The following is a 24,832-nucleotide window of genomic DNA, read 5'->3' as shown; positions in this document are numbered from 1 at the left end:
CCCTGATACTGCATTCCAGCAGCAACTTAAGAATGCATTCTTAAATGGCCTCTTGCCTGCCATAAAAAAACACAGAGAAACACTGGGTGACCAGGAACACAGGGCCTCTACCTGAGGCTTTGCAGTATGCAGAACACGCTTTCCGAGTAGTTACAAAAAAAAGAGAAAGATGCAGGTACTTTCACAGTAGATCCAGCCACAGGATTTGTTGCATTTTCAGGAGGATTCAGAGGACAAAGGCAGGGACAGAGAAGAGGAAATAGAGGAAGAGGCAGAGGAAGTTACAGAGGGAGAGGCTACAGACGTTCAGAACGAGATGGTGAGGAGAAAGATAACAAATGCTGGACATGTGGAGAGGAAGGTCATTTCTCAAGGAATTGCAGGTCAGGGACAGGAAGGCGTCAGTATGAGGATGAATGACTAGAGGATAGAGAACAAGCTGAGGAAAGTGAGGAAGACACAGAGGTGTTTAATGTTCACCAATTAGTTTCACAAGCTGTAGACAAACCTGAGATCACAGTACACGTTAATGGTATGTTATTGATCGCACTCTGTGATATGGGGGCGTGTAAAACAGTATTCAATGTGAAACCTCCACACCTTAAATTCTCAGATCAAACCATGATAGTAAAAACAGCATCTGGACATACCATGGTACAGCATCTGACCCAACCACTATTAATAGTACATAGGGAAAGCAGCAGACAGTGCAAAGTTCAGTGCACATATGATGACTCGTGTCCAGTCACTCTTCTAGGAAGAGATGCGCTTACTAAACTCAAAGTAGGCGTAGTCCCGACTGAAAATGGCATGCAGGCCGAACTTATGCTTTCCACTGACATTATGTCACCTGAAGAAGGTGTAGAACAACTACCTTATGTATGCAGGGGACTGGGCGTGCCACATTATTATTGGACACTAGATTTGGATTCATTAGAACCCTTGAAAGAACTAGCTTTGAAATACATGCCTGCAACTTCAATCACAATGCCACACAATCAGTACCATAACACCTTATGGTTTAAACAAAGTCCAGGCCCAGATCCACTTTATGACGCACAAGTTCACAGGCTAGGTCCACAGAAGGTAATACTACAACATCTCTATGTCACTCAATCTGGCAACACTGTGTGCTCTGTGATACAACCCAAAGCAGTGTTAGAGGTAAACAGAATGCCAAACCCACATGTCTCTGTAGCACGCAGTCCAGCCACGCGCTGGAGAGATTTGGGAAACGTTTTGTCCCAAGTTGAAAAGGACAGATATGAAAAGATTGAGCAAACTGAGGAAGGGTGGTTTCAGGGTCATAGAACAGGATGCATGAGAAAAGCTCTAGGCTGGGTGTGTACAGCGCAACCTGTCACACACATGTCTGACAGCACAGATGACTCAACAGAATGACTGACTTTAGCTTTAGAAGATTTCCCAGAATTAGGTACACTGCCTGAAACATTGTGGTCGTCTGGTCCAACAGATGTTGGCCTAATAAAAACTGCTGACCCTGTTATAGTGAAAACAACTACTAAACACCGACCTAGTAGATCCCAATATCCCTTATCGGCTGAAGCAGTAGAAGGGATACGCCAAGTTACACCTAAAGAACAATGGTTTTCAGTGATAGATCTGTCAAACGCATTTTTCTCTGTGCCTCTACATTCTGACTCGCAACACTTATTTGGTTTTGCCTTTAATGGTAGTAAATACACTTATACTCGCCTGCCCCAGGGTTTTCAGAATAGCCCAACCCTGTACGCTGAAGCACTTGCATTGTCACTGTCCTCTTGTGACCTACCAGAAGATGGACAGTACTTATTATATGTGGATGACATCTTAGTAACAGGTCACACTAAAGAAGGTTGTAAAAAGAACACATTGAAAGTACTGCGTCATTTAGCTAGACAAGGACACAAAGTATCACAGAACAAACTCCAACTGTGGAGTCCCAGTGTCGTGTACTTAGGACACACACTCACGGGGCAAGGAAAGAAACTGCTAGACAGCAGAAAATTGACAGTCCAGAATGCACCAAAACCCATCACTAAACAACAAATGATGAGTTTTCTGGGTCTCTGCAACTTTTGCAGAACCTGGATTCCTGACTATGCTCAGTCAGTGCAACCATTACAAGACATGATCTATGGAAAGAATTTAGCTTTAAGAGCTAAGATCACATGGACTGAAAAAGCAGAAAAAGCCTTTGAAGATTTAAAACTTGCACTTCAATCTAACACTGTTTTAGCACTGCCTGATTATGAGAAACCTTTCCACCTGCATGTGGATGGAGGACAGGGTTATATGAAGGCAGTACTAACACAACCATTCGGTGACAAGCAGCGACCACTTGCTTTTTACTCCTGCAAGCTAGACTCTGTCGCATCAGGCCTGCCCACATGTGTTCAGGCCTGTGCAGCAGCTGCTGAGGCAGTAAAAAAGTGCGCTGACATTGTGTTAGGTCACCAACTAATTATTAAAGTCCCACACGCGGTAACTTCCATTCTGTTGCAAGGCAATCTATCATTCCTGACCCACACTTGACAATTATCCTACGTTGGAATTCTATTGTCACAATCACATATAAAAATTGAAAAATGCGGATTATTGAATCCTAGTACGCTGCTACCCACACCAGAAGATGGCAATCCACACTGCTGTCTTAAAACTTTAGATGAAGACACCAAACCACGCGCTGACATTCACAGCACACCACAGCCTGGTTTTACTGACATTTTTGTAGATGGCTCAGCATCCAAAAATAGCTTAGGTCAAAACTGCGTAGGCTATATTGTCACTTCAGTGGACAAAATAATAGAAGCGAAACCGCTCGCTTCCTCTTACTCTGCACAGTCTGCAGAGCTCACAGCTGTGATTCGCGCGTGTGAGCTTCATGCAAAACAGAGTGTAAATATACACACTGACAGCCAGTATGTTTTCTCTGCAGTACATCATTTTGCTAAAATCTGGCAAAACAGAGGAATGGTCACAAGCACTGGCCAACCTGTACAACATGGCAGCCTTTTGAAAAAATTACTGGAAGTAATAACACTGCCAAAACAATTAGCATTGTGTAAGTGTGCTGCCCATCAAAAGGATGGGCAGCACACTTACACACTATACGCTTCTTCTGGGCTATATTCTCAGCAGCATATTAAACATATCAGGTCCCCATAAGGAGAATCATGTGCTAACGGCTGTCTAAATGACTCGGGTAAAGTTTGTAGCATGCGTGCTTGTTGTTTTTGTCTGCTTCCACTTGTCTTTGCACGAGGATGATGTCGGAGTAAATGTGCAGTCATATTCGTTGTGTTCCCACTAGTGCTGTCAGCGTTAATCTGAAATGACGTTAACGCCACAACACGGCAAATCTCCGTTAACGAGCTACCGTGTGCGTGGGGCTGGACGGCCAACACGTTAACGAGCTAACTGTGCTAACGCACTAGTTCCCACCCATGTAATTGAGCATTGCTGGCACATCCAACATACTGTTTTACTTTAGTCCATGACACGCTTACCTTCAGGGTCATACATCACATGAAAACCAAAATAGTTACAAACGCCAGATCTGAATGAGGGTGGGGGAGGTTCAGTTTGCCATGTTGCAACGAGCTTAGCTTCTGTCTGCTAGCTTGCCCTGCGCTCAGTGAATCAGCGTTCGACTACTCCGCCTAGGCTGCACTTCGAGCACAGATCCACTGAGCGCTCAACACAGACAGCACTGTCAGAAGGAAAGTTGATAAAATTAATTTTGTATTGTTCGATACATATGCATACCGAACCGAAAGCACTGTATCGAACGGTTCAATATCGATACGAGTATCGTTGCACCCCTATTCTGTACATACACTAAAATCAATTTTAAATGAAACAACTCAGATGTGTTTGAAGTGCAGACTTTCAGCTTTAATTCAGGGGGTTGAACAAAGAAACTGCAGAAAAATGTGAGGAACTAAAGCATGTTTAACACAATCCCTTCATTTCAGGGGAAATGTAGAGGAAAAATGAGAAAAATTAAATAACTTAATTAAATTAATTAAATAATAAGATTGTCAGCTGATAACCAGCTTCATGCGACCGCTTATCCTGGTCCCAGTGTTAGGGTCAGTGAATCCAGTTAACAGAAAGATATCCTGGATATACTTGACTGACTTTTTAGACTCAAGATTAATAATCATAACAAAAATTATAGTCTAACATCCAGAAATCTGCACGATGTGTTTCATTATGTCTAACAAGCCTTGTACAGTTAAAGCTAACAGTTACTACATGACTGAAACACCAACATTATCTCTTTTATTAAAACATGCATATTAGGGCTGGGTATCGTCACTCATTTCTAGAATCGATTCGATCCACGATTCCATTCAATTTGATTCAATTTGAATCGGGGAAATTTTGCCTCAGACAGTCAGAAATATTATCATTCAGATCATGCATCAGTACATTTCTATATTTTTATATCTATAAAAAGAAATCTGACACTTGCGAGACTTTATCAAAGGTGTGAGCATCACAGCCTTTGTGTCAAAGTAGCTGAAGATAAAACAGAAAAACATGAAGGTTTTCCTGGCCTGGGATTTTATACAAATATTCTGCAGTACATCAAAAACGAAAGAAAACCATTAATGAACATATGAACATGACCTGATGCTGCTGACATGAAGCAGAGCAAAGTTACAGAGGTTTTATTAGAGACACAGCTGAACATTTTGCAATTTTGCATCATTTTAAAAAGTTTAAATTTGTTCAGTATTGAACGGCAGAAATGAGGCTTTGTTTTCAGAAGTAAGTAAAAGAAAAAAAAAACAGCGGCCGACAGGCTGTAAGAACGGTAGACTTGTGCATAACAAGCAAGCGAATAATGCAGAAAACAGATTTTTAGACGGGAAACTGTTCTTGAAGTACAGAGAGAGAGAGAGAGAGAGAGAGAGAGCTGTGCATGAAGTGTGATTTTATCCTGGTGGCAGCAAAACAATCAGAGTGAAGTCATGACGATGTTTATGTGAAGCGTAGTTTGGATCTTCTTTTGCTGCTGGTTCGGTCAATATTGTTTGGAGAGAGATAAACTAACAGCTTTAGAATCGGCGCAAAAAGGGCGTAAACACAAAGCGCCGACCCGCCGAAACATCAGAGTCAGCGAGCTGTCGGCTTTCAGCTCGTGTCCGTGCAGTCAGGTGAGAAAGTCACAGCTCACTGATTCTGATGCGTCGGCGGCTCCGCGCTTTGTGTTTACGTCTTTGTGCAGAATCCGTGTTCCTGCTCTCATTTACTGTTTTAGCTGTTTGGTGGTTGTTGAAATTTTGGGAGGTTTAACCTGAGATTCTGGCGTTTTGGCCAAAATCAATTTATATTAAAAAATCGATTCAGGATTTTAATGAATCGATATCACGTTATCCAAGCCAGAATCGATTTTAATCGATAAATCGATAATCAAAACCCACCCCTGATGCATATACACGGGTCACACTGCTTATTGACCCCCCCCCCCCCAAAGATCAGATCTGAATCAGACAGGTTTTTGTTTTTTGTTTTCAAAGTTTAGACTTTGCTTCTATTGGACTTTTTATCAGTAACACGTGCTTACTTTTTGCAGGAACAGTTGAAACTAACATAAATAACTCAAGAGCTGATGGTCAGCAGGGGGTTTACAAGTTGTGTGCCACGTTGTCGGCGGTATAAGCTCGACCATTTGCAAGGTGAGCTGGCAGACATCACTGAATTCATCAGAGATGATTAGGTTCATTTTGACAAAGTGAGCAGATATTTAACCTCCTAGGACCTGGCGTCCACATATGTGGACATCACATTTTGGGTTGTTTAGACCAAAATACTCAATTTTGCTCTACAAGGGCCTGATATCCACTTACGAGGATGTTATACTGCCACTGTGCTATCGAAATTTTAGACAAATATCCTCATATGTGGCTCTCATTTTTCTCAAAAACAAAAAGTTGGTTAAAAAAAAAAAATGTGCTAATTCTTTGTTTTTACATTCATCAGGTCCCAATCAGCCCAAATATCAAAGAGAAATTAAAAATGAATGCCACGGAGGAGTTCGGGTCTTAGGAGGTTAAAGATGATGCCACTACATTCTTGTCTAGAAGATATTAAAGTGTATTTGGTGACACACAAGAAAGGGTAACGTTTAAGTATAGTTTGGGTCCACACATGTCCAAACCCTGGTGTGTAGGCCTACTTAGCTTTGAGAAATTGTCATGGGACCGGGGTCTGGGTGACCCAGGGCCTGTAAGAAGTTATGGACATGTGTGTTTTTGGTGCTGCTGTCTCCTGTTTCCATGTTTGTGTATCTAGGTGTGTGTGTGTGGGTGTGTCAGCCAGGAGCCTGGCCACACCTGTGGAGGAGAATTACTCACACCTGCAGCTGATCAAGCCTCGTCAGAGGAGCTACTTAGGAGTGTGGTGGAGCTCTCTCCGATGCTGGATCATTGCGTAACTTCACGTTAGTCTCTTGGCAAGTTAGTTAAGGTTAGTCTGCCGCATTGTGGCGTTGCTGACGGCTGCCTCTTCTTTATTCCCCAGGAGGAGTGTGGAGACGAGAGGGCAGCGAGCACGGGGTGCTCAGACACTGAGGAGCGGAGACAAAGAACACTAACACTGGCAAGAGGACATGTCAGAGTCGGGAACGCACTGGGGATTTATTGTTGTTTGGAATATTTTGCATCACTGTAAATAAATGCACTGACCTCATCAAAGAGTCCAGCATTTGGGTCCTCCTTCCCCTCATCATAGTCTGCCACGCAGGCCGTGACAGAAAAGCCCACTAAAAGAACGCCCACCAGACCAAAGCAATGGTTTTGACTTGATCAGCATTAACCCCGCCCCCTGACTTTGATGGGTGAAGCTGACAAATAAAATGTATTTATGAAAACCGATGCAGGGCCAGGAGTAGCAACGTGAATTAAATAAATACATCATTAAATAATTCATTAAATGTGTCAGTAAAATAATTAAAATAGAAAACAAACCAATAATTGATTAAATATGTAATTAACTCATTTGAATTGTATATAAACAAATAATGAAACATTTTAAATGAAATTAATGGATAATTCATTATTAATATATTTCTTTAATTAATTACTGAAATAGTTAATTCATTAGTGATGTCTTTATTTAATACAACCATAAAATTATTGTCTAGTTTACATAAAATCAATTTAGGACATCATTATTAAAGGTTAAATTATGATAATGAATACATGCAACTATAACTGATGACATTTACATAAAAATGAGGATTTCTTGAGCTAAAGCCAAAGTGCTGACTCATTTGGCATGTTACTCTCAAATGTTTTCCCTAATAACAATAACATAATTACACTTTAGCCACAAGAGGGCAGCAGCATTAATATAAGGCGCATGTATATAAAGGTACAGTGATTATATTACAGTGATTTTGACAAAAACAAAACAGAAGTTGATGGCAGTGTGTTTTTCCATGACACGATAATTACGCACACCCCACTTTGCAGTTATTTATTTGTAAAAAATGTTTGGAATCATGTTTGATTTTCGTTCCACTTCTCACGTGTTCACCACTTTGTGTTGGTCTTTCACGTGGAATTTCAATAAAATTGATTCATGTTTGTGGCTGTAATGTGACAAAATGTGGGAAAGTTCAAGGGGGCCGAATACTTTTGCAAGCCACTGTAAAGTTCACTATCAGTAACATCATAGCACCCACCCAGCTGTATAGAAACTCCGTCATGCTAGCTAGCACGCAGTACGAGTTATTGTAACTGACTGTAAAAAGTCAGCACAAGGAAAATAAACTCCACCTAAACTTGGTTTATATCTGACCCAGATAGACTGCAGCTCATAACTTCTTACCTGAAGCCGCCTCGGGTCTCTGCTCCTCCTACCTCCCCTTTCCCTCATCCACCTGCTGCCTCTGTGGAAGCTCCGCCATAGCCACCACCAAACAACTGACTTATTTTTACACATCGACCAGCATGCGGCCAATCCACCACCTTTCATTGTTTATACCGTTACAAAAAAAATAAAAAAACATCATCGGCTCATAAAAACGAAAAATCACCATCGGTATGCCCGATGGCCAGTCCAGCTATGGATAAGTGACAAACTGCAACTCTACAGTACATCTACAGTATATATCAAATATATTCTGTATTCAAATCTATTGAGTGATGTTTGAAAGTCTTTCCAGGTGAGTTTGATCCAGGAGGGTCTGAAGCCAGAGTCAGACAGAGACTGTGCAGAGACTGTAGAAGGACAGAGCAGCAGCAGAGCAGTCCAGATACACTGATGATCCTCTGTCAGATCCAGAGGGACACACAGGGATGATGCTGGACTCTACATTGTGTCTGACCGTGGAGCTGTTCTCAGAGCAGTTCACTCTGCAGCACTGACAGTCATCTGCACTTCATTCCTCTGTCAGTCACTGCTGGATGAAGCTCTCCTCTCCACCTCCCAGTAACATGGCCCAGTCAGAGCGTCTCTACACACAAGCTGCTGCTGCTTCAACCTCTCTGGATCATCAGGACACAGCTGCTCCTCTCTCAGCACACACACCGTCCTGTTTACAGCCAGCTCCACCTGCAGAGAGAAGAAGGAAGAGCAGAGGAGATAAACAAGTGTTTCCAGAGACTCTTCATCAGCTGTCAGTCAGTGATGCAGCACATCCAGTATAAAGAGCAGCAGGGACTTCAGTGCTGGGACTGGACTAGGACTCATTGTTGCTTCACTTTCTCTAATCTTTGGATTTTTATTGAAGTTGATGGAAATGTTTTTCCCTCCTAGTTTGAGTTTGGACTTTCATTCATTAGAAGAACCTTGGTGTGTCCACTCTGAGCTCTGTAGGAACCCCAACAACAAGCCCAACAATCCAGATGGACGTTCCAGCTGTTAACTGGAGGAATTCCATCCAAACATCTGCTCTCACTAAATTCTTCCTCACCTACAGACTGTGTTCTTCACTGCTTTAAACTTGGAAATCAATGCAGTCATTGGTCTGCGTGCTGCTTTGTTCAGAGAGCTGATTGGCTGTTGACAGTGTTTGATCAGAGCGTGTCAGCCGTTACTATGGTGACCATAAAGGTGACAAAAAGGCAGAAACAGGAAGTGTTTGTGTCCAATCCTGAAGCCTGTCACCGTTCTCCTCTCACAGCTTCACTGAGAAGCTGCAGCTTTACAGGAAACACTGGATCTTTGTTTCATACTGACTGTGTTTAGTACAATACTGCTGACAGCACCACCCACTCACTCCATCACTCTACTGACCTCAGAGTCTCCAGTCTGTAGTCTGGACTCTGCTTAAGATCAGACAGCTGCTTCACATCTGGATACTTCAGGTTGTTAAGTTGTAGGTACAGCTCTCTCAGATGGGAGGGGTTGGACTTCAGTGCTGCTGCCAGATAATCACAGCTGATCTCTGACAAACCACAGTTCTTCAATCTGTATAAAGAATGAAAGATGTAAGTTTATTAGACAAAGTGCTTGAAATCATTCAGTGTTTCATCATCTGTTCAGAGCTGAAGAAGGTTCACAATGTAGAAGTTTAGAAAATGGAAACTCCAAACAGCTGAAGCCAACAGGAAGCAGCTTCAAACAGGAAACTGTGCAGAGTTTCAGACTATATGTCCTGATGCAGCCAGTTGGATTTTGGAGATTTGAATCTCTGTTCTGTGACTAAGTCCTTGAATCATTTCTTCCAGTTGGTCCAACAAGACAGACTAAGTATTGGACATGTGTTGTGGCTCCATTAGGGGAGCTTCTAAATGTGATGTGATGGCCCCTCTGGGTCTGTCAGGTCACAGCACTGAAGAGAGCTCAAACTGGGCACACAGTTGTTCCAGTCTGGACCAAAGACTCTATACTGGGACTGAGGGACTGCTTTGACTGCACCCACTGGGACTTTTTAAAGGCTCATGTTCTCACTTAGATCATCGATTTCTACTGACATTTCTTTCTGGGAAAAATGGGGATTACTTTGGAAACAGGAAGTATTTTCCCCAATAAGCAGCCCTGGATTAGTAAATCACTCCAACATGTTCTCAGGCAGAAGAAGCTGTCTTGTTATGAGGGAGAGAAGAAAAAGATTGAGGCACAGAAACTTGTTGAAAGAGAGATAAAGCAGCTAAAATCAGGTGTAAAAGTAAAGCAGAGGATGAGCTGAATAAAGGACACTCAAGGCTGGCTTGGAAAGGAATGAAGTCCATGGTGGGGATGCAGAACAAGGAGCAAAGATGAATGTGATGCTGAATCAGCAGAAGACTTGGACTCATTTGATTCCAGCTTTGATATCATTGATTTCAATGAAGAGCTTTGTGATTGTAGCAAAGGGCTGGTAGCTCTGAGAGTCCCACTGATGAGGTGTTTGTGTGGAAATCTCTTAGTGGGACCAAAGAGAGAAAAAGCCCTGGTCCTGATGCTGTGGGAGGGAAATGATTGAAGTGTGCTGTGAGGAACTGACTGGGAGATTTTCACACATTTTCCAGACCTCCTGGGAACAACAGGAAGTTCCCAGCATACGGAAACAAAGGTTAAGTGTCCTATGGCACTCAGTGATGATGGTGCTGTGGCCCCACCACCTCCACCTCTTTGTAAAGGAACTAACTGGAATCTGAAGCTTCAAATGGAACTAAGACTTCCTCCACTAGGTGGCAGTGTCTGATGAGAAAGTGTTAGTGGAGCTGGCCTGGAGTCAGAAACAGGAAGATGCAGGATTTGGGCTGAAATGGGGAAAAGTGGTTCGCACTAGTGCCTTAAAGCAAGAAGGTTGTAGGTTGAAGCTTGTTGGCCTTTCTGTGGAGGTTGGATGTTCTCCCACAGTCCAATGAAATGCTGCTTAGGTTCATTGGTGCTTCTAAATTGTCTGTAGGTGTGGATGTGAGAGAGTGCTTCTCTGTCTCTCTCTGTTGGCCCTGTGATGGACTGCTCACCTGTGCAGGTGGACCACGCCTCTTGCCCTATGACAGCTAGGGCACAGGCTGCAGCCCTGTGAGCCTAAGCTGAATAAACAGTTAGCAAAAATGATCCATAGATGGCCTGAAATCCCCCAGTTAGCAGTTTGGTAGATAGCTATGACATGCTAATCCCATCCAGCAGCTGTATTCTACCTGTAAGCTGATCCCTGCTGAGCCAAAGCACTTTTTCATATACAAATTACAACCTTTAATAGAAACCTATTGGTCAGCATCTTATTAGCCTGCTGTTAGCTTCATTCCACAGAAAACTGAGAGAAACTAACAGAGTTGATAAAGAATACAGAGAAATGTGCTGATTTAAAGCCTTTGAAGTGCTTCAGATGATCTCTGTCCACTTCTGTCCACTCATTCATTCATGTAAGCTTTCTAATGCAGCTTTGATCTTCACAGTCTGCTTCATGAAACTCATTCTAACCCTGAATGTCAGAGTGTTCCTCCTTCTCTTTCCCATCATTCATGCTGGCAGTGGAGGAGATTTGGATGTTGGACTGTGTTTTGGATGATGTGTGTATGTTTGTGTTGGACTGCTGTCTGTAAAGCAAACGCACATTTTGCTTTGGATTTCAGTGTCACACAGACTTTAAGGTGGAATGAAGAGTTTGAGAGTTTCACAGTGAATTATCCAGTGGAGGATTTTTCTTCTTCTTTGAAGGTTTGAAATGTGAACATTGTTCTGCTGCAGTCAATGGACTAAACCAGAGAAGAAGAAAACAGACTTTACCATGAAGATCCTCAGTGTGGATCAGTATAATATCAGCCTGATGTCTGCAGTTTAGTGTCAGCACAACTTTCACATCATATTCATCTCAGCACAACTAAAACATGCTGACTGACCTCAGAGTTTCAAGTTTACATCCTGGACTCTCCAGGAAACCACACAGATGCTTCACTCCTGGATCCTGCAGGTTGTCGTTGAAGCTCAGGTCCAGCTCTCTCAGATGGGAGGGGTTGGACTTCAGTGCTGCTGCCAGATAATCACAGCTGATCTCTGACAAACCACAGGTCCACAATCTGTGTAAAGAATCAAAGATGTAAGTTTATTAGACAAAGAGCTTGAAATCATTCAGTGTTTCATCATCTGTTCAGAGCTGAAGAAGGTTCAGAATGTAGAAGTTTAGAAAATGGAAACTCCAAACAGCTGAAGCCAACAGGAAGCAGCTTCAAACAAACACAACAAGAGAAAAAACTCTGAATGTTTCACATTAAAGTCGTACATTTCTCATAAAAACAGGACAAAGACTTGAAAAAGTCGTGTTTTTCCTTCCAGGAACCACAAGGCTTCACTTTTAAAGGTGAAGTGTGAAAGAAATGGACATATTTGAAGTCCAACACCTTTTTCCAGTCACATTATTAAAGCAGACAAACTACAAGCTCATTTTCATTCCAACAAGTCATCTTCTGACCTGGACTAACAACACTGGTCTCTATGTGCAGCTGGCTGTGAGACCAGTGCTCAGGGAGCGTCTACAAAGTGCAACACTGAAAGAACATCACACACTCATTTGCTTCCATCATCCAACCTGAAGAGGAAACAGAGACGGCTCCCCTTCAAAGTAAAAGCTGCTCCTTTTGGACACAGTATCAAAGAAAGTCTACAGTATAACATAGAAAAGACAGAACAAAGTTTTGGTTGTTTTAAATTGTGCAGAAATGAAACTACACTAAGCTCAATTATGTGACAGACATTTCATCCCATGTCAGTTTGGCTCATCCTGGGCCGGATTATCCAGCACACACTCTGACCACAGGCCCAGGGGCCACGCACAGCTGGGCTCCATCCAAGAGACAGGAAACAAACCAACACAATAAGAAAAAGCACCATGTGATCTTCTTACATCTTCAAGACAAACATAGTAAAAACATGAGCATATTTGTTTCCTGATAAAATGATGTGACAGGTAGAACAGAGTAAAGTGGTGGTGTTACAGCCTTTCTCCCCTCTGCTGCCGAGGCTGTTAGTCTCTCCCAAACTCAGCTACAGGACTTCCACATGAATGAAAGCAGCAGAAGTGGCTTTACAAATGAAAGAGGAAGAGGAGAAGAAGAGGAGAGGGAGGCCACCCTGACCATCACTCCAGCTGAAAACATCACACTTCCATTAAAGTTGGTGAGAAAATGTTGAGCAGGATGAGCTGCTGGCTAATCTGGAGGCTGTAGCAGCAGCTCACAGTCACCGTGGATTTCCACTCATGAAAAAGCTCTGGCTGCTTCATTTCTCATCTCATATCAGAGACTTTAAAGCTTCACTGAAGCTGTACTATGATGCTTCCATATTCCAGTGAGGCCTCCATAATGATTTCAGCTGTTCTGTACACACTGTGTGCCCTGTATGGCTCAAAGTCTCTGCAGCCTGTTTTTATCTGCTATCATCAGATCTTCATCATCCTCATTCACATCCCTCACACACTCTACAGCCTCATCAGCACTGACTTCATCTTCACTGACTGATGGAGCACAACATGAACCTGTGGAGGCTGAAACACTGTCCTGTCAAACATCTCCCCGTCACCACTCCACTTCTGTCAGCCTTTAAATGAACCCTGCTCAAGTCTGTCACTTCTGTTTGGAGCCAAAAGGAAAAACTGTTGTTCAGTCGTTTGGAAAGACAACATTTCTGAAAGCACTCAAACTTCTTCACATTTGTCTTCAGACACATCCTGAACATTTAGGAACTAAAGAAAGTTTCAAACATCAATCAAAGACCTGAAATATAGAAAAACAACAACAGCTGCAGTCAGTGAACTCACCTCAGAGTCTCCAGTCGACAGTTTGGACTCTCCAGTCCAGCACACAGAAGCTTCACACCTGAATCCTTTAGCCAATTCTTACTCATGTCCAGCTCTGTCAGATGGGAGGGGTTGGACTTCAGAGCTGAGGCCACAACTTCACAGTGAGTCTCTGAGAGTCCACACAGAATCAGTCTGTGATGATAGAAAATATAAAATGTGTTATTATAAAAGCAGAAAATCTGCATTATAAACACAGACTGAATGTATATGAAGACAAAACAGAGTGAGGTCATAATCTGATGAATCTGCTCTTCACATCTGTGCTTCAGCTCCTCTTACTGTGTTTGACATGACACAACGATTGAGTCTCTCTCAGACCTGCAGACTTTTAATGAGAATCTTTGTTTGGCTTTAATCTGCAGATGAAGGAGGAAGATGGTGTCACATTTAGGCTTCCATAATGTCCACAGTCTGTCACTGAGATCTGATCCAGAGTCAGAGTGAAGACACACATTTGGACTGTTTCCTGTTTTGACTCCAGAACATTTTGAATGAGTTCAGCTCAGTGAAGAGTTCCAGCTGGAAAGATGATCTCTGTTTGCTACCTGCTGTCAGGTACGACTGTTCACGTCCACACGCAGGAAAAACCTGCTGACTGTTACCAAACGGAGCAGAAATCTCATCACTGGACAATAACGATGAATGAACTCAGAGCTGCTGATATCAGATCTGATTTCAGGAACTAAACACAGAAATGATTGGCTCATTTTAGCTTTCTGAGCCATTATCTGCTGGTGTGTCGCTAGTTGGCAGAAAATGATTTGTATTCCTGTTCAGGGCTTCAGTGTTTATGAGTCCAGATCCAGGTGACAGCAAGTCAAAATGATGTCACCTGTCTGTGTCCAGCAGCAGCCTGTATTCACTTTGAATATTGTTATCACCTGACATGGATCAGTTTGTCTTTGATTGGTTTGTAAATGTCACTGTTTCCATTGGACCTGAGTGACGGTACAAAGACAGAGAGGGAGAGAAAGGAGAGAGAGGATGGAGACAGCAAAGAGAGAGCAAACACACACAGGTGAGAGTGGACAGGTGACCAAGGTCAGCAACCAATCAGAGAGCTTCTGTTTGAGCCACAGTCACTGATGATGACTGCACATAACCATCAGTGTGTTACTCTGATATCAAATATGGATGCTGCTCTTATAATAATGATCATCAGATGATATTATTGTTATTTTGTAGCTGAATACGATGTTTGTGTGATTATCAGTGAAAGCAGCAGTGAGGAGGATGGAGAGAGAGAGAGGACAGAGGGGGAAGTTAGAAACACTAAAAGGATTTTTCATGGATTTCATGGATGATTTGAGTGATTTCCAGCAGGACACTTAAACATGTCAGTGGACGTCCTGAAGAACATATTCACTGATATGAAACGTGTCATTGAACAGGATCAATATCAGTGGAAACATGGTGGAAACAGCTGTGACTGCATGGATGTGACACACTTCAAATCTGTTCTCCACTCTTGGATTTGGGATCCATGGAGCTGCTGCTGAGTCTGTACGATAAAGGATGGTGTGGAAGGTTGCAGCGTACGGACACAAACACTTTGTGGTTACAATCTGATTTTATTTTCAACATTAAACTACTAACCTACACTGATCAATGATGTTAATGATCACATCTGGACTCACCGAGCCTTTCTGCAGTTCCTCACAGCTGGAATCAGTCTCCGTAGTCCCTGCCATGATGTTTTGTACTTCTTCAGGTCCAACTCATCCAGAACCTCCTCTGACATCTGCAGCATGAAGGCCAGAGCTGAGCACTGGATCTCAGAGAGTTCCTTTGATTTGTTCTCTGACTTCAGGAACTCTTGGATCTCCTGATGTACTGAGAGGTCGTTCATCTCCATCAGACAGTGGAAGATGTTGATGCTTCTGTCAGGAGAGATTTTATTACTGTTCATCTCCTTCAGGTTGTTGATGACTCTCTGGATGGTTTCTGGACTGATCTCTGTCTGACCCAGCAGACCTACTAAGAGTCTCTGGTTGGACTCCAGACAGAGGCCATGAAGGAAGCGAACAAAAAGGTCCAGGTGGCCATTTTTACTCTGGAGGGATTTATACATGACTTTAGCCAAAAAGGCATCCATTGATGGGAAGCTATAAGACTTGAACTTGTTCTTAAAAAAAGATCTGTTTTTGTATTCGTCTTGGAAATTCCCTATAAAACCTTCTACCACCTCTGTCTTCCTGTTGGTGTGACAGTGGAACATGTAGACTGCAGCCAGAAACTCCTGGATGCTCAGATGAACAAAGCAGTAGACTGGTTTCTGGAAGATCACACGCTCTCTTTTGAAGATCTCTGTACAAACTCCTGAGTACACCGAGGCCTCTGTCACATCCAGACCACACTGCTCCAGGTCTTCTTGGTAGAACATGATGTTTCCTTTCTCCAGATGTTCAAACGCCAGCCTCCCCAGCTTCAGAAGAACTTCCCTGTCAGCCTTCATCAGCTCCTGTGGACTCGTCTCATGTCCCTCATGGTACTTGTTCTTCTTCCTCTTTGTCTGAACCAGCAGGAAGTGTGAGTACATGTCAGTCAGGGTCTTGGGCAGCTCTCCTCTCTGCTCTGTAGTCAACATGTGCTCCAGAACTGTAGCAGTGATCCAGCAGAAGACTGGGATTCTACACATGATGTGGAGGCTCCTGGATGTCTTCATGTGGGAGATGATTCTGCTGGACAGCTCTTCATCACTGAATCTCCTCCTGAAGTACTCCTCCTTCTGGGTGTCGGTGAAGCCTCGTACTTCTGTTAGCCTGTGGACGCATGTAGGAGGGATCTGATTGGCTGCTGCAGGTCGGGAAGTTATCCAGACGAGAGCCGAGGGAAGCAGATTCCCCTGGATGAGGTTTGTCAGCAGCTGGCTGACTGATGACTTCTGTGTGACATCAGACAGCAGCTTCCTGTTGGTGAAATCCAATGAAAGCCTGCTTTCATCCAGGCCGTCAAAGATGAACAAAAGCTGAGAGACAGCCAGCTTCTCTGCTGTGACCTTCTGTAATGTTGGATGGAAAACATGGAGCAGCTCCAGAAGACTGTACTGCTCATCTCTGATCAGGTTCAGCTCCCTGAATGAAAGCAGAACCACCACACTGACATGTTGGTTCTCCAAGCCCTCTGCCCAGTCCAGAGTGAACTTCTGCACTGAGAAGGTTTTTCCAACACCAGCCACACCGTTGGTCAGAACCACTCTGATGGGTCTCCGTTGGTCAGGTAAGGCTTTAAAGATGTCCTGGCACCTGATTGGAGCGTCATGGAGGGCATCCATCTTGGAAGCTGTCTCCAGCTGCCTCACCTCATGTTGGGTATGAACCTCTTCACTCTGTCCCTCTGTGATGTAGAGCTCAGTGTAGATGGTGTTGAGGAGGGTTCTACTTCCTTTTTCATCACTTCCTGTTTCATCACTTCCTTCAGTCACACGTTCACATCTCCTCCTCAGACTGATCTTATGTTCATCTAAAACCTCCTGCAGACCAACATCTGCTGAAAGAAAGAAAAACAATGAGACTAAAGAGAAAGAAAACTCTTCAATGTCTGAACAACACAAGAAGTCCAGTTTTCAGAAATGAGTCCATCAGCAGACAGATGTTCAGTCTTACTTTGTACACAGCTGCTCTGACTGGCTGTCTGCAGTCCAGCTGTGGTTCTGGATCTTTCTCCACACTGTGCAGAAGCTCTGATGGTGACACAGAAAAGTCAAAGTGGAGATACTTCTGTCCACCTTTGATTAGACTCATTATAAAAAGGAAAACAAAGTTTGAACACAGTCATGTTTCCAGTTCACTGACTTACATTTATTCCATGGACACTCACTCTAACCTGAAGCACAGCTACAACCCAACATTGTTGAGGCCTCATCTCGTCCTTTCCTGACTGTAGAGGTTAAATATGCAACAACCAACAAATAAAAGAATTTGGTTCATTTCAAAGAAATTCACACGGTGACCAAGTAAAGTAACCGTAGTAAAGGAGACAACATCCCGTTGATGGTGGGATTATTTGAAAGATTTGCTTTAGTCACGTCACCAAATGCAGTTGAAGCACCCGTGGATCCATGTTTGACCATTCGACCACTCTGAGCTCTGCTTTTTAATCATTTTATTATTATCATCATTCATTTATTCATTCTTTGGAGGGGGGCTATTTCCTAACGCCGCCCTAATAAGGTGATGTTCAAGGGGAAATAGAACAGAAACTCTTTCAGTGTTGTTCATTAATAAATTAACAGATAAACTGTGAAGAAGAAAAAAACTGAGATTTAAAGGAGAGAGTGAGAAACTTGATCATCCATCCTCATAATACATGTTTATGAGTATCTGCTGTGACCATACTGCAGTAATAACTACAAGTCTACATTTCTGTGACTGTTGATCAATCACAGCAGGAATCTGAGCTCATCTCTGCACACAGAGCAGCTTCAGCTCTGGGATAAACTGCTCGCTTCACGTCCTTCTCAGCTCACAGACACTCATCCTGATATTTTCCTTTAACATTTGATGGTATGATTCATCTGAGTTTACACTTTACCTGCATAAATACAGAAAAACAGACCCAAACACCAGAAACCATCAGTTTCACCATGTAGAATATATTGTTGTTTCCTTGCTTTTAATTCAGAGAAAAACTCTGATTTAGATTTTCTCTGTTCTCTTTGCCACAGCCCATCCCAGCAGCAGCTGAAGCAGCTGACTGTCACAACACTGAACAACACTTTAGGAGGAATTTCAGAGGTCAGTAAAGCTCCAGTTTCAACATCAGTTAATTAATCATAGTTCATCATAAATGTTAACCTGGCTGGCACACATGTTAATGTTAGCCATTTAAATATTAGCAGTTAGCTGAGGCCACGAGAAGAAGAGGCCCTAGAAGAACAATGGATGATAAGATTAGATTTTCAAGACTAGGCAGAGACGTGTTTTCCTTTACTGTCTCTTACAGAGGAGGGAGCAGATACCAGACGAGGTCACGGAGGTACGGGGAGGATTCGCAGCAGACAGCAAGACTGCCACGTCCATGCGAGAGAGCGATGGCTACGATAATCTCTGTTTTTGTCTCACTATATAATGTTGTACAGCCCATTTGAGGGTTATCCTCTCTGTGAACCAGATGCTTGATTTCACACAGAGGTCCACCAACTCAATTTGATCAGTTATGGGACGATTTACCTCGACAGGCTCCTTCACTCGCTGCTTTTAAACCTCCTTTAAAACACACTTTTACTCCCTGACCTTTGACCCAGTGTGACATGTTGACTCACTACCTCAGACAGCTTAAAAATAGTCTTTTTGTTTTTTGGTGCTGCCTAAAAGAACCGTAAAATATCTGTCCTATATACAGTTATGTTCATATATTTTTGTACTACATCAGGAAACTCAAAAGTATAGTTTGTAATATTTTAATCCTTATTTTTAAAACTGTTTTTGTCATTTTTCTTCTCCCATTGCATCAAAAATCATTATTTACACTGAATAAATGAGTCAGCAGCTCTCTTACTTTGTTGCTGCAGGTTCATTACTGAAGTTTGGATTTTTTCCTTTGGACCAGTCACTCCTCACAGACACACAGCTGGATGCTGCAGATCCTGCTCCATCCTCTTCCTCCATCTTCTTGATGTCAGGGTGCAGTTAGTCTGAGAGGCAAACACACACACTCAGAGGTGCTGTTGTACTGGAAGCATCACACTGACGGGTTTCTAAAGCTCTCATTGATCATTTCATGGAGTTTCTGTGGTAAACACTGTCCTGTGACGTATGTGTTATGGTGAGGGTCATGAGGGCGAACCAGCCCCACTCCTTACTCCTCATATTTCAGCCTGAAGCACAATAACAGCCTAAACCTAACCAGGAGGCTGTAACCTCAAAGGGACTTCATGGTTAGAAATAAAGGTTCAATGAAATGAAGCAGATCATAAAAACACGAGTTCCAACTTTAAAAGAAGCATCCACACGATGACGGCACAGCAGAGGAGCACTTTCTCTAACACACTGATTCAGTTCCACTGACACAAGGACACACACACACAAGCCTTTATAAGAAACAACACAATCATCTGCGCTTGACTTGTCAATCCAAGTCCTTAGCCCATGAGCCCGCGGTATCACACCACAGATATTCCCTTACTTTGAAAAAATAAAGCCAGTTTTCAGAACAGACCTGATGTTTATGCTACAGCCTGTTTACCAATATAATCAATATCAGATATCAGAGCAACAGAAACCTCGGTGATCAGGACGCTGGGACTGAGAACAGGAAGTGGCTCAAACGTCACAGTTTCATAACGTCACCCTGAACTCCACTCACGGAGTTTCTGTCGCCATTGTAGTTTTTAAAGTCCCGTGATAAAGGCGGGTCTTTCTGTGAATCCGCACGCTCATTGGCTAATAACTTGAGATTGACAAGTCGTTATCCAATGAGCGTGCGGGAACTTCCGACATAAAGTTGTTTCCTTTGAAAAACCAAAGTCTGATTATTTTTGCCTCCACTGACGGAGCCTGTTGTTCCCGCCACAGAGACAGTAACGTCAGAGCGGTGTTAACACTCACCCTGCCTCAGCACAGCTCTCACTCTCCTCCTGCTCTCTCAGCTAAACGGAGGCTCAGCTAAACTCACTTCCTCTCTACTTACAGGAAACCAGCGCTCAGAGGAGCCGACCGGCCTCACATTTCACCCACAGACACGAACAGCGTGGAATTATTTTATGTCATAAGAAGAAACATATTCATGTTAACACTCACCACCTTCCTGCTGCTGCTGCTCTGAACGGAGGCTCAATACTTTCACTTTCACTGCTGCTCCCTAAACACAGAGGATGCTGGGACTTGTAGTTTTGTCCTTCCGGTGCGGTCTTCCTCTTTGTTTGTTTGTGTTTGTGTTCAAGTTATTTCGATCATGTAAACATCAACAGAACACGTGAAGCCACACAGAGTTTGTATGTCGAGGTGGGTAGGCGGGTTTGAGGGTTTGGGGAGGGGTCAGAGGGAAGAGGTCTCTCAGTCTTGACAATCCACATTGATGGCACAAGAGCATCTGGCTGCAGCCATTAGGCAAGGGTGTGGAAGCTCTCCGTTGTTATTCATAATGGTTGTGGAGATGCTGCAATTCTAATTAAAAACAGCAGCGTTGCCGGAATTGAGATTATGGATAATTTTTTAATAATTAGTCAACTTGCGGATGACACTACTCTTTTCTTAAAAAATGAACATCAGATTCCCCTGGTAAAACAAATAATCACTACATTCTTAAAAGCTTCAGGCTTAAAGTTAAATTTAAATAAATGTGAACTATTGGCATTAAAGGAGTGTCATTCACAATTACTGTACGGTATAAAGGTGAAGAAGGAGGTCAAATATTTGGGCATCACAATTTCAAAAGATCACAAAGTCTTAGAAAAAGTAAATATTTCAGATAATGTTGACAAATGTAAGACAATCCTAAATAAGTGGTGACAAAGAGACATCACAATTTTTGGAAGAATATTATTAACCAAAATGGATAGTTTATCTAGATTTATATATCCAGCTTACTCTTTATCAATATCAAATAAAGTTATTAAAACAATTAATAGCTTGAATTTTAATTTTATTTGGAGGAATAAGTGCCATTATATATCTAAAGATGATTTGGTTAAACCATACATTGAAGGTGGTGGAAACGCAATTGACTTTGATATAATGAATGGTGTTTTGAAACTTAAATGGTTAAAATCCTTCCTAAATAATCCACACTCCATTTGGTTTTTTATACCAAGTAAGGTCTTTAACACACTGGGGGGTATTGATTTTCTCCTGAAGTGTGACTTTGAAATTACTAAGCTACCTGTTAAACTCTCTGAATTCCATAAACAGGTCCTTCTTTATTGGAAAATGTTATTTAAACATAATTTCACTCCACATAATAGCCCAATTTGGAACAATAGATATATACTGATGAACAGAAAATCTATTTTTATTCAAGATTGGTTATCAAAAGGTGTTTGGGCAATTGCCCATTTTGTAGATGAGGAAGGACATGTTCTAGGACATCAAGATTTTTGCCAAAAGTTTAATATCCAATGTTCTAAAAGTAAATTTAATCGGGTTATAAAATCCATTCCATTGTCACTTAAAAACCTAGTTGTAAATGATATAATATATTCTGACATCTCCCCCAAGTTAAGGCAATTATATATAGATGGTATTTGATTTTGTGATGTTAAATGCAATAATAAGTTTCTAAGATCTTCATTAAGGAGTCTTTATTCTCCAAATTTACTTAGACGTAATTACATATTAAAAGATTTCCAAAGGGAAGAAATTGAAAAAATAAGAACTGATTATATCACCTTCCCTATCCCTCCTAAAGGGAAAGAAGTCCAATTTAAAACTTTGAATAAAATTTACCCGACAAATAGACTCAAAATAGATTCATAGATTCAAAATAGAAAGTGGTAATTGTGTATTTTGTGAAACAGAAGAGGAGGATTTGGACCATCTATTCTTTTTGTGCAATTTTATACAAATATTTTGGTTGGATTTTCATACCTGGCTTTATTCCAGTGGGATTCAAATTACCCCATTTACCTTAAATATGATAATGTTTGGAGCAGGGGCGATTCTAGGATCAGAGCTTTGGGGGTGCTGAGCACCCAGAGAGCTGCCCATCCAGGCAAGGTAAACTTTACTCATCACAATAAGACTTCTTCCCCGTCTCTGTCAGTCCCTGCATCCATAAATGCCTCCAGTTGTCCCGAGTTCTGTCTGACTGCCTCCTTGGTGCATTTAAACCTGTTCCTCTCTGTCCTCATCGTCTGTTGTCTTCATCTCCATTATCAGTCATCATAATTTTACCCTCTCTGTGCAAGTCTGCAAATTTCTTTATTAAATCATAAGTTTCTTAAATTCATCAAGTCTCTCTGTGCCTGGGTCCTCGTCACAAAACACGACATCACTGTTTTGTACATTTTAACAATTTAATCCCACATTTTTGAAAGAATAGCAAAACACTTTTTTGAAAAGTCTGTAACAAAACCATCAAATCTGATCAAGGTTATTAAAATGCTGCCAAAGAAGAATGGATTGGAATTAAAAAATACACATCCTAACCTTAATTACTGGGGAAAAATGATAAATGATGCTCATAGTGAGTAAAAAGTAAACTGTGTGCATTTTTTGGACAGAGATTCACTTCTAAAGTGTGTGTATAATACAATACAGATACATAAAAAATACACTCCAAAAATAGAAGAGTCCTTGAAATATACAAAATATTATTAGAAAATGGAGACACTTGGCCTTTGGTACAATGTATACAATGTATGAAAAGATCTTTACTGCAGATACTACTATGGCTCTGCAGATTTTTTCTTTTCTTTTAACCTATGTCGCCTCACCTTGAGGTTGGTAAATCTGTCCATCACATTTTGGTGGTCAAGTCTCTCACGCATCTCTTTCTCAACTGACATCACAGCCAGGTGCTGGAGTCTGCTTTGACCCATGGTCCTTCTCAGCCAGGTATGGAGCTGACTCAAGACACTAAAAGACCTTTCACAGCTACAGCTGCTAACTGGGTTTGTCAGGGCAACCTGAATAACAGTTTTCAGTTTGGGGAAGATCTGATTATCCAGAAGATTGTACAATGTTAACATATCTGGAATGGCACCAGCCTCACTCTTGAGCTTTATAAAGTCTTTGGCAACCGTGACTTCCTCTGACTGAAGCTCAATATGGTAATGCAGTGCCAGGGCTGACAACCCAGTTTGTTTTGCAGATTCTGTATAGCAGCTTTAATATAGGGACAACACAACTTCCAGATTGTATGAGTTGTTTGTATTAGTTGTTTGTCTTTCTTTTTCTTTGACAGTTAAACAGTTACTGTTTTGCCTGTTAGTACTCCCTGTCTGTTTTCTTACCTGGTACTTCTTGATCTTGTACTTTGTCCTCATGTTCCCCTCTTTCCTCTCTCCCTCTTTGGACTGACAATCTGTACACACACACACACACACACACACACACACACACACACACACACACACACACACACAACAGGAGTTATAAGGTTAATGGGCATCCAGTCAGTTAGCTTGTTAGTACCTTGGGTTCAATATCGGCACATATGGCAAAATAACCAGTTTCTCTCATTACATCTCAAACAGGACAGTGGTAACAACAGCAGGCTACGGACAATGTTAAGTTTTAGATTTTAAATAGGCTGTATACATTTCAATGAGATCAACAGGGCAGTCAAATATCGCTAATTTTACTACAGAGCAAACATCGTCAGAAAACACGTTTTCAACTAGGGCTGCCACAAACGATTATTTTGATAGTCGACTAGTCACCGATTATTTTTGCAATTAGTCGACTAATCAGATCATGCATCCATTGGATGTACAGCGTACAGCTTATTGCACCAGCAGCATCTGCTCTCATATAACTATCATTAGCTTACAGCTCTAAGTGTTTAAGGTCTGTGCTAACTAAAAATAAAGACAAGATGATAGTTTATTAAATTTGAATGAAATTTGCAGATTGTTTCGGTGAAGTTTAATAAACTCCTTGCTATCTAAAATATAACAGGACACCGGAGTAAATTCTCGAGCATCTCACACTTCTGATAATCAGCTGTCTGCTTGACGTTTATTCAGCTGTGTAAAAACTATAACTTTAATCTCAGCCTAACCGATTTACTCAGGAACAAATAAAATACTAAAAAAAGCCAAACAATAACATTTTTAAGTTATCTAAGTGACTTATATATCATGTTTAACCTGAGTAGCGAAAGACCGCAGTGGGTTTGAAAGCGATTTGCCGGGAGTCCGGTGTTCTCACGGCTCTAGTTAGCCTAGCCCCCGGCTAGCTATCAAGCTAGTGGGTAACAGACGTCTCCGAAAACGTCGGAGCGCTTTTGAAAATATGTGGTGTCTTGATAAACTGAGCAGATATTTGAGGTTTACACAGCTACATTCTCGCCTGAAAATATGCTAAACGTTTATTTTGTGACCCAGAAAGAATAATAAGAGTAATATTAAAACTAACTAGCTGCCGCCATTGTTGGAAACTGAGCTGGGCTGCGCTATGAATTCTGGGACAGCTCCTTCTT

At 41.9% G+C, this 24,832-nt stretch overlaps 2 protein-coding genes and 1 long non-coding RNA gene across 10 annotated transcripts in view; 1 reads left to right on the top strand and 2 right to left on the bottom strand.

The window, feature by feature from the left end:
- Positions 1–24,832, bottom strand: part of LOC146493880 (neoverrucotoxin subunit alpha-like) — a 90,687-nt gene that overhangs the window by 3,753 nt on the left and 62,102 nt on the right. The window lies entirely within an intron of this gene.
- Positions 2,819–10,334, top strand: LOC146493888 (uncharacterized). Its single transcript, XR_014872126.1, has 2 exons — positions 2,819–6,454; positions 6,535–10,334. It is a non-coding gene; the product is annotated as an uncharacterized LOC146493888 (long non-coding RNA).
- On the bottom strand, positions 3,496–23,777 carry LOC146493887 (protein NLRC3-like). Of its 8 annotated transcripts, none has more exons than XM_085149683.1 (8): positions 23,643–23,777; positions 19,250–19,385; positions 17,356–17,432; positions 15,388–17,239; positions 13,709–13,882; positions 11,796–11,972; positions 9,256–9,429; positions 3,496–8,571 (listed from the first exon to the last, which is right to left on the bottom strand). In XM_085149683.1, exons 2-8 carry the CDS (start codon positions 19,357–19,359, stop codon positions 8,556–8,558), a joined length of 2,580 nt encoding a protein of 859 aa, XP_085005809.1. In that variant the 5' UTR covers positions 19,360–19,385; positions 23,643–23,777; the 3' UTR covers positions 3,496–8,555. The 8 variants fall into 8 exon arrangements, 7 of the variants coding, with proteins under 7 accessions (XP_085005809.1, XP_085005808.1, XP_085005807.1 ...); XM_085149682.1 differs by lacking the exon at positions 23,643–23,777 and adding an exon at positions 20,491–21,000; XM_085149681.1 differs by lacking the exon at positions 23,643–23,777 and having other exon boundaries at positions 19,250–21,000.

This window comes from Neolamprologus multifasciatus, chromosome 22, assembly GCF_963576455.1.
Source record: "Neolamprologus multifasciatus chromosome 22, fNeoMul1.2, whole genome shotgun sequence".
NCBI lineage: Eukaryota > Metazoa > Chordata > Actinopteri > Cichliformes > Cichlidae > Neolamprologus > Neolamprologus multifasciatus.
This window is presented reverse-complemented; position numbering and strand designations above follow the sequence as displayed.

Excerpts from the sequence above, each read along its gene's own strand:
- LOC146493887 (XM_085149683.1), bottom strand. The coding sequence starts at position 19,359 with ATGGAGGAAGAGGATGGAGCAGGATCTGCAGCATCCAGCTGTGTGTCT. Across the intron at positions 17,240-17,355 it reads TCAGAGCAGCTGTGTACAAA|CAGATGTTGGTCTGCAGGAG; the intron begins GTAAGACTGAAC and ends TCTTTCTTTCAG. Across the intron at positions 9,430-11,795 it reads TGTAAACTTGAAACTCTGAG|ATTGAAGAACTGTGGTTTGT; the intron begins GTCAGTCAGCAT and ends TTCTTTATACAG.